Raw genomic sequence first — 9154 nt, 5'->3', positions numbered from 1 at the left:
AAGGAGAAGCCAGATAAAGATCTGCAGGATACCGAGAAGACAGATAAGAAAGAAAAAAAGAAGGAAAAGGATAAGAAGGATAAGAAGGGCAAAAAAGATAAGAAGGACAAGAATGAAAAGAAGGACAAGAAGGATGACAAAATTCAACAGACTGAAGAATCGAAATCAATCTCAGTCGCTGGGTTGGATGACGACCAACAGTCAAAATTCCTACGGCTCATGGGTGTAAAGCGATCTAACGCCAATGTCAAGGTTGTCAAAGCTGACAATTCCTCGGCAGCTCGCGCCCAGGACCTCGAGAAACAGTTCCACCAAGGCATAAATCTCAAAAAGGGCGGTAAAACTGGTCTTGGTGGTGTATAATTCAACAAGACCAACAACAAACATCCATTACAGTTAGTGTTTCTAAATCGTTACAGTGGGCCTTGGTTAAGCCAAAAGAATAAGTGCTACTGGCCAGGCCCTCGTTCAATAAGTTTAAAACACGCCGAACACCCTGAGAAGCTCAATTACACCCCCGCCGAGGACCAGGAATGCCAAAACCGCTAATAGAAACTCGTTAGCTAATCTCTTCATTAAAATAGATCTCAAATGAATGTCTCATTGACTTACCTAGCCAGGTCCTTGATATGGGCATCTGCTCCGCCTTCTTTTTGGTGTACTCCGATGCAGGCTTGCCCATCTTCTTCTCTTCCCGCTTGGCGTACTTCAGGTTGCCCCGTCGCTGTTGTGGAGTCTGTGGCATTTTTGATCAATATTATGTATGTGTGACCACCCCGGATACGTGTCGTCAACGATTCCACTACATGTATCATGATATCTATAACTTGCGCTGTGAAGGTATATGGTTTACCGTGATCATGCGTAAATATGAGCATACACGTATTGGACCTCTACTGCCGCAGGATGTGCGGCGCAATACTCGATTCTCCATTTTCTACGATTTTGAAAAAAGATCCAACTCCAAAACTCAATCGGATTCTGCGGCGAGGTAACCATATAGGTATCTGCTGCGAAAAGAGCCTGTGACATCAATACGTATATTTCGGAGGGGAAAGTGCAAGGGGATTTCTCCTCCTGGCACTGCATTCAGCATGTGTCCGAGGACAAGGTTAGATCGACCGTACAGATAATGGCGCAGTTTTCTGGCAGTGCAAGTTGATAACCCGCCCGATGCTTTCGTCCCAGGCGGTGCACTACAGCAATTGTATTGTGGTGAGACGCGTGCGCCATCTTTTAGTCGCGTACCTGCAGCCCGTGCCATACCACGGTGTTTCAATCTAGGTCTTCAGGGAATTGATATGCAAAATTACGCACCGAGGATTGAAAAAAGATTGGCGGATGTTCAGGAACACTTCGCCTCCTGTCGATCAAGAGAAACCCAAGTAGGACTCCCCGATTCGGGAAGGGATGCCAAGAATAGTATGCCGTAGAATAATATAAAAGACGGTGGGTTTTTATAGATTGTAAAAGGTACCTCCACTCAATAGAAGTACAATGTTGCTCAAGAATTTGGTTGCTGTACCTTTTTTTGCCTCCTTGGCTCTTGGGACTGCCATTAAGAACGACGAATTGGGTCCAGCAGCTGGTCCTGGGGGCATTCCTGGCCATGCATCTGACAGCCCATATAGCCCCACTGGTTCCATTCCTAGCCCATCAACTACCATTTCTGGTTTTGTTCCTAGCGGCCCCACTGACGACAATTCCAGCGCTATCTCCAACACGGGATCTATCATTCCTAGCGCTTTCCCTACGGGGAACTCTTCCAACAGCACTGTGCCAACGCCTCGGCCAATGCCATCTGAAATTGACTCTCCCGGAAACCCTGACTCCCCGGGTCACATATCCAGCCCGTCACTATCAAATTCCACAGGTGACGCGACCTCTGTATCGGGTGAGCCAGCTAGCAGCGGCCCGAACGGTTTCGCCTCCCAGACCCAATACCAGCATGTCAAGCGGGATGATATTTCTTCTGCAGTCCCGTCCGCCATTGCTTCTGGCAGTTCGGCTGCTGGTAGTAACTCCACCAAGCCATTCGCGCTGAAAGTGTACTCCCAAGATGGTGAGCTCGACGGGAAGGCCGTGACGCTTAAGGCCGCCGAGTCTGGGGCCGGACTATACGATGCAATTGTCGGAGGCGAAGAGCTTCAGTCGTTCGTCCTGTCCGGCGCTATTCTTCAGGCACAGGCTGGCAATGAGAATGAGACCGTATATGCCCAGATTGACACTCCAATTGATACCTACATTGCCCTGACCTTCACCAACACGTGCCTTGAGGGTGAGATTGAGAAGTACGTCGTGCAGGACAACCGGCTTGTGTTCAACAGCAATTATCCCACCGAGTGGTATGCTTGCGCCAATTCTACAAGTACGGAGAACCCACACGTCGCGCTCTATCCGCGAGACGCCCCACAGCTGGGATGCAAGGGCATCCAGCTTGTTGTATCCTATGATTAGAAAAATATAGATATTTCCTCCACGGAGCAGAGGATTGCAATCTACGGCTAGAGAATTCGAGGGCCAGCCCTCGAGCTCACCGGTACGGGGGGGGGGGGGGGGCATGACGTCAGGGAAACTTCAGCCGTATATATCCAGCCGAAGACCACCACGTATATACCGGTTTTTCACACCATATTTAAATTTTTATTTTTCAATACTGAGCGAAGATAGCGAAGGAGCTGTTTTTATTTTCCTCAGTTGGAACATTGGCTCAAAACCGTGGCAGTTGTAGATCCCGAGTGTCGCGGTCACCGTCCACCAGCACAAAAAATCGCTGAAATTTCATACTATCACCCTGCTATAGACCACTTCAAATACTCTACATATAATGTCGTTCGAGCAAAAGCCGAAGCTGAAACTGAGCCCAGCTACCCATAGACTTCTATCCCAAGGGCGAGTCATTCTGGGATCGACATCTCCGCGAAGACGGGAGATCCTGAAGAACCAGCTGGGATTCACAGACCTATCAGTGTTTCCATCAGGATTTGCTGAAGACTTGGACAAGCGGCTGTATGCTCCGTTTGAGTACGTTATTGCAACAGCCACACATAAAGTGCTCGATGTCTACCAGGCCGAAGTAAGTTAACTAAGCTACCGCTACTATTACCTTGGAGAAATGCTGATTAGATAGGTTGACTCGGACCGCCCGCCATCAATTGTCATTGCTGCAGATACTATAGTAGTCGCCAACGGACAGATTCTCGAAAAGCCCCGCGGGATTGACCATCACATCCAGATGCTCAAGACCCTGCGAGACGCCAAAGTGCCTCACAAAGTGTTCACTGCGGTCGCGTGCATCGTGCCTTTTGAAGAGCCCGTCTCCCCGGGATACGCCATGGAGAGCCACCTCGAGGAAACAGCGGTATACTTCAAGCACGACATAACAGATGAAGAGATAGCCGCGTATGCGGCCTCTGGCGAGGCCAAGGACGCCGCCGGAGGGTACAAGATCCAGGAGGAGGGCAAGAAGTTTGTCGATCGCATTGAGGGGGACTATTTCAATGTCGTTGGCCTCCCGGTGGACTCTACGGTCAAGCTCATTGAGAAGACCGTCAAGGCCTCTCTGAACAGCGATGACCACTCCGACTCCGACGACGAGTATTGATATATATATATATATATAAGAACATAAGGTATACTACAGTGTACTGCATGAAAGGCACCCCACGTACAGCTCTATACCGCCAGGTGAATGACGTGCTATAGGCTGTAGAAAGCCGCACACGATAAGAGACAAAACGTGGCCTTGAAAAATCGGCAATACTCGGGGCGGCAAGGCTGCTGCCCTGGGTGTCTCGTCTCTGTCTCACAGCAAGTAGTTGGCAGAGGAAGTTACCGTCCGGAGAGATAACCGCGTAGTCCTTGCCATAGAAGACGAGAAGGTCCAAGAGGCGCACGTCTGCTCAAGTCCCTTCATTGAGAATACGCTCAAGGTTCACGAAGGGTGTGTGCGCGAAACAGGCAGTTGTAATTGGCCGAGCCCTTGGCTTTCTCGAAGGTGCTCAAGGGCGCTTGATCGGCGTTTTTTTTTTTCCGCGGAGTTCCGAAACGCTGCCACCCGAGGAGAAGCGGCCGTGCTCGGATCTACCGGCGTAAAGGATTGCCGCACCCGCGATGGTTTAAATATTTTCGCCAGGCCGCAATTTCTCCCTCTTCACAACAACCTGTCCATAACTGTAGAAATGGCTCTGTTCCCATCTGCATCTGCTCTCAAGGCTTCGTTCGATCCTAACGGTGCTCGAAAGAACTCCTCCTCCTACTGGGTCGCCTCCAGCGAGGAGAAGACCTTGACCGCTGCCGCCGAGCAGCAGCTCAAGGCTGCCATTCCAAAGAAGGGTATCACCCTCTACTCTCCTGAGTACTACGCCACCTGTGCTTTCGGTGGTGCTCTTGGTAAGTTCAGTTCGGTTAAAATGAATTAAAACTATGGGATCTCTGATTATTCTCGGTGTACTCTCCCCCTCACTGTATACCTCCTACCGATGGAAAGAAAATGATACTGGGCTCTATATGACACACACGGTTAGTCTCTATGGTTCTGACGAAAATTTTGGCTTATAGCCGTTCTTTTTTTGACGTTATCTTCAAGGCTGTAATTAAACGTCGTCGGAACCGACCCAGTAATTTTTTTTTCACTTCCGGTCTCGGCCAATCATCGGCCGTGTTTGGAAAAATTCACCTCCTCCCCTCCCCCCTCCACCCCACGCATACAACCCCCCGCCATGGTCGTTAAATGTCAAAATGGATAAAATGATTCACTCAAAATATTAAAACACGATGGGGACGATGGCATTACGAGAATATGAGGAACCCTGGAATTTGGAAAAAATTAATGAATGCTAACGTTTAATAGCTTGCGGTCTTACTCACGCTGCTGTCACTCCACTTGATCTTGTCAAGTGCCGACGACAGGTTAATGCCAACCTTTACACCTCCAACTTCCAGGGCTGGAAGTCCATCATTGCCACCGAGGGTGCCGGCGGTATCTTCACTGGTTTCGGTGCCACGCTTATTGGTTACTCCTTCCAGGGTGCCGGTAAGTACGGTCTCTACGAGCTGTTCAAGAAGAAGTACTCCGACCTTGTTGGTGAGGAGAATGCTTCCCGATACCAGACTGGTATTTTCTTGGCTGCTTCTGCTTCTGCCGAGTTCTTCGCCGATATGCTCCTCTGCCCATGGGAGGCCGTCAAGGTCAAGACCCAGACCACCATCCCACCATTTGCCACTGGCGTCTCTGACGGCCTGAAGAAGATGGTCGGTGCCGAGGGTATCGCCGGTCTCTACAAGGGTATCACTCCTCTGTGGCTCCGACAGATTCCATACACCATGGTTAAGTTTGCTACCTTCGAGAACACTGTCCAGGCTATCTACGCTCAGCTGCCAAAGAAGAAGGAGGAGTACTCCCTTCTCGCCCAGACCGGTGTCTCCTTCCTCGGTGGTTACATTGCCGGTGTCTTCTGCGCCATTGTCTCCCACCCAGCCGATGTCATGGTCTCCAAGGTCAACGCTGAGAAGACCGCCACTGAGTCCTTTGGCCAGTGCGTCAGCCGAATCTACGCCCAGATTGGCTTCGGTGGTCTCTGGAACGGTCTCCCAGTCCGAATTGTCATGATCGGTACCCTGACTGGTCTCCAGTGGCTCTTCTACGACTCCTTCAAGGCCGCCGTTGGTCTCCCAACCACCGGTGCCAAGAAATAAACGACCCTTATCTCCCCACCTCTTTACTGTCCATAGAAAAAAGAATGACTTTTTTTGGTGTAATTATAAATATAGACCATTGTCTAACTCCTCAGTTACACTGACCCCTTGACACTCGAACGCCTCCGGCCAATTGGTCTTAATCTCCGCGTAGCGGAGCCCCAGGGGGGTTTGGGGGGACTGGTCCCCCCATTAGTACTCCTCGTATAGTGTTTTTCGAAGGCCAGCCCTCGAGCTCCCGTAGCTCCGCTTCGCGGAGGTCTTTCAGTCGATTGGTTTTGCGTAGCTGAGCCCTACGGGGGGTTTGGGGGGACTGGTCCCCCCAAGTTCTATTAGGCAGTTGAGTGTCTTCGGGCACCCATGGCTCAGCGGGGATATTGCCGAATGCAGGCGATCCAGTTAAGTGGATTTTCCATGGGTAGCCGCAGGCGGCTTCTGATGGAAGAATGCACAATGGAGAGAACATTCTCTGCACATGAGGGGGGTTCAGGGGGTTCTGACGGAGGGTAAGGGCCCATCCCCCCGACCCCACCGCCTTCCGGTATCACGGTACACCTGCCCATTCAAGCAAGTGAGCAGAGCAATCGACAATGAGCATGCTCAACTAGGAATGTGACTTGTGTAAATCCTTTGGTAATTTTTGTTGAGAGCAGACCACCGGGTGTTTGATGGGTAGATACAAGACTTGGTATATAATGGAGGGACGCCCCACGGCGAGGCAGAGGAGGGATGCATGCAGGCGTAATCCTACGCATAAAATATATATATATATTGTGGAGCGACTTTCCTCCTCTGTGCTAATTGAGCAAACCTGTTGTTCTGTGGAACCTATCATAAGCCATCCAGCAGTTGCGGATTATCAAATCCGGGGAGGGAGACCGCTTTAATGGATATAAAGGGCCCATCCGTTACCCAGATATTCAACTATCGGCCCAATTTTTAACAAATCTGATGATAGGGATAAAATGTCTTCCCCTGACAATCTCGTGTTTCCCGATATCATAATATGCGACGACGCTATCCGGGCGTCGATTCAGCGCAATGTCCTGCGCGGCGGATGCCACGTCTACGACGAGTATATGAAGACCCTCAGGGAGAAAGTGGAATGCACGGTACAGAGTTTCTGCCGGTCGAAAGAAGGGAAGCAGCTGGAGATTATGAAGGAGTTTGAAGAGCTCGAGTCCATGCTGAGCGACGACCTCGGGCGCAAGATTGACCGCGACGTTGAGGCACGCGTCAAGAGCCTCCTTTCCGCGTACAGTGCAGTCAACACAACTGATGAGAAGCGTGAAGTCGTGCGCCAGTCGAAGGTAGTGCCGGTGGCGACAATGTCGGATGTCGACTTCTACGCGGGGCTCAAGATCCAGCAGTACCTCGTCGCGCATTACTCGCAGCGCATCATGAATAATAACACAAGCACAAGCACAAATGGCCCGGTTGATCAGCCCGAATTGCTTAAGCCAGAAGGGGTGGGGAACGGCGAGCTTACGACGACGATTGCGTGTCTTTTCATTGGTGTGCTCATGGCCTCCTTTACCCTATGCTCGGTCGTCTAGCTGCACCCCACTTCGCGGATATATCATCGTGCATTCCGATATGCACGACACTTCCGCCTATGACTATTTATATAACGACTTTATGACATAGAATTTAAATGCAAATGCATTGTTAGCTGAACTTTTATGACTATTTAAGCGTTGAATTGTCACGATAGAACTGTTAGTTGACACTGGCTGAATTGAGTTCCATACTCCTGGTATGCACTAATTGGTTTATGCACTGGTCGCTGTCCTCCTACTTAGCACTTAGCCAATATTATGTGGAGTATCAGATAACAATGCACCGCAGTATCTAGTATGACTTTGTTACGATAGTAGCCGAATTGAATAAGCCATTGTCATTTGAGAAGGGGGGAGGGGGGTTCGGGCAGAATCCCAGAAGTCTGGATGTTATCATCTCCCGCGAGGCCAGCCCCCCCCCCCCCCCCCCCGGGGCACCGCTTCGCGAAGGTCCTGGGCCTGAATAGATAGTGCTTTAAGCTATGTACAGTTAGCTTGTTCCGGTTGTGAAGGTATGGACTGGAAGTGTCCCAGCCATTCTGACCAGTTTTCGAACCTGCCGAATGATTAACACCAGTAGGGATGAGATCTTTCATGACGAGAGAGATAAAGTTGTTAAGCTTTCTGCTCCTCTAATTTCACTTTCGAAAATGTATTAGAGTGTGGTGTTCAGGAGCGATTTAGTGTGTCTACCGTACAAGATACCTACAAATTCTCATCGCTTAAGGCGAAGAAGGACGAATTGAAGTACGTATATAAGGTCTATAATATACATATAAAGGCAGAGGGGGATGATTCCTCAGTTCACGGTATTACAGTACATAGATGGTACTAGAGGTGAATTGTATAGAATTGGTTGGGATTGGAGATATATTGGTAAAGAGTTATATGGCAGTTGTACCAGATAATGCGTCGTATTGCGTACATACCGGCAGATGCCTAGAACACGCATGAAATATACTGGGCGCACATTGAAGATCTGCTTATCCCTCTCCACACCATATTACGCCGCCGCTACAATCCTTCCAATATCAATTCTCCAATTGATTGGGTTATTCCATACTCCCAATATACCAATTATCAAATGATCGATTTTTTTTTTCAGCTTTCCAAGTACGTATCAATTCCCCAATGGTAGGTTATTCCAGCTTACCAAGTACCGCCAACACTGTACATGCGCCAATGATTGGCTAATAATTGTTATTAATCGTCGGACAAGTTACCGCGAAAAATACCGGTTACCATGTATTACAAACCGATTGCAATACGGTAGGATTATAATTCATCATCGCTATAGTTAAGCCATTTGTAATCAATCTCTAAGAATACCGGGGCACCGCGGCACTATACGTGGTGCGTTGTCGGAGTCCCATGTCGCAATTCGCAATTGTCTTGCGCCGTTACATAATACGCCCCTCTCGCGCAAGACTACTTAAGCCCCAGTGGACTACCATTTTGTAATTTTTCTACTCCATCGAACAACACACACAATGTCTTCAGCACACGAACTCCTGACTCAGTGGATCAATGGCAACAAGGTCTTCGTCGCCTCCAAGTCCTATTGCCCATACTGTAACCGAGCCAAGGCCCTGCTCAAGGAGCTTAATGTTGAGGCTTTCATTGTCGAGCTTGATCTGAGAGGTGAGTAACATGGCAATTGGCTTAAAATAGTTTGCTAACTAGTACGTAGAGGACGGCAAGGAGCTCCAGGACGAGCTTGAGAAGATCTCTGGCCAGCGAACTGTGCCAAACATCTACATCAACCAGAAGCACATTGGCGGCAACGCCGAACTCCAGGCCCTCCACTCCAAGGGCGAGCTCGTCAAGCTTTTGTAATCTCGTATATTCAATGCTAGATCATGAATTTTGATTTTTCTCCCTATATAATCTACATTAAA

The 9154-nt window shown here is 49.3% G+C and overlaps 6 protein-coding genes across 6 annotated transcripts; 5 read left to right on the top strand and 1 right to left on the bottom strand.

Annotated features, from left to right (window-relative positions):
• Positions 1-477: 477 nt before the first annotated feature.
• On the bottom strand, positions 478-745 carry YSY6 (Ysy6p; the record flags this gene model as incomplete). Its single annotated transcript, XM_076687276.1, has 2 exons — positions 478-545; positions 613-745. The coding sequence occupies 2 exons, from the start codon at positions 743-745 to the stop codon at positions 478-480; spliced, it is 201 nt and encodes a 66-aa protein (XP_076538541.1).
• A 752-nt stretch (positions 746-1497) lies between these two features.
• TRVA0_053S01200 (uncharacterized protein) lies at positions 1498-2457 on the top strand (the record flags this gene model as incomplete). The annotated part of the gene is made up of 1 exon (XM_076687275.1): positions 1498-2457. The coding sequence occupies one exon, from the start codon at positions 1498-1500 to the stop codon at positions 2455-2457; it is 960 nt and encodes a 319-aa protein (XP_076538540.1).
• Positions 2458-2827: 370 nt separating this feature from the next.
• Positions 2828-3604, top strand: TRVA0_053S01178 (nucleotide diphosphatase; the record flags this gene model as incomplete). The annotated part of the gene is made up of 2 exons (XM_076687274.1): positions 2828-3076; positions 3131-3604. 2 exons carry the CDS (start codon positions 2828-2830, stop codon positions 3602-3604), a joined length of 723 nt encoding a protein of 240 aa, XP_076538539.1.
• Positions 3605-4181: 577 nt separating this feature from the next.
• On the top strand, positions 4182-5697 carry PIC2 (Cu/Pi carrier; the record flags this gene model as incomplete). The annotated part of the gene is made up of 2 exons (XM_076687273.1): positions 4182-4392; positions 4853-5697. 2 exons carry the CDS (start codon positions 4182-4184, stop codon positions 5695-5697), a joined length of 1056 nt encoding a protein of 351 aa, XP_076538538.1.
• A 965-nt stretch (positions 5698-6662) lies between these two features.
• TRVA0_053S01134 (uncharacterized protein) lies at positions 6663-7253 on the top strand (the record flags this gene model as incomplete). The annotated part of the gene is made up of 1 exon (XM_076687272.1): positions 6663-7253. One exon carries the CDS (start codon positions 6663-6665, stop codon positions 7251-7253), a length of 591 nt encoding a protein of 196 aa, XP_076538537.1.
• A 1493-nt stretch (positions 7254-8746) lies between these two features.
• GRX1 (glutaredoxin) lies at positions 8747-9092 on the top strand (the record flags this gene model as incomplete). Its single annotated transcript, XM_076687271.1, has 2 exons — positions 8747-8897; positions 8947-9092. The coding sequence occupies 2 exons, from the start codon at positions 8747-8749 to the stop codon at positions 9090-9092; spliced, it is 297 nt and encodes a 98-aa protein (XP_076538536.1).
• Between the last annotated feature and the right edge of the window lie 62 nt (positions 9093-9154).

The sequence above is a fragment of the Trichomonascus vanleenenianus genome, assembly GCF_965637985.1.
Source record: "Trichomonascus vanleenenianus strain CLIB 3782 genome assembly, contig: TRVA0_053S, whole genome shotgun sequence".
Lineage (NCBI taxonomy): Eukaryota > Fungi > Ascomycota > Dipodascomycetes > Dipodascales > Trichomonascaceae > Blastobotrys > Blastobotrys vanleenenianus.
The sequence above is the reverse complement of the archived record's forward strand: the minus strand, read 5'-3'. Positions and strand labels throughout refer to the sequence as shown.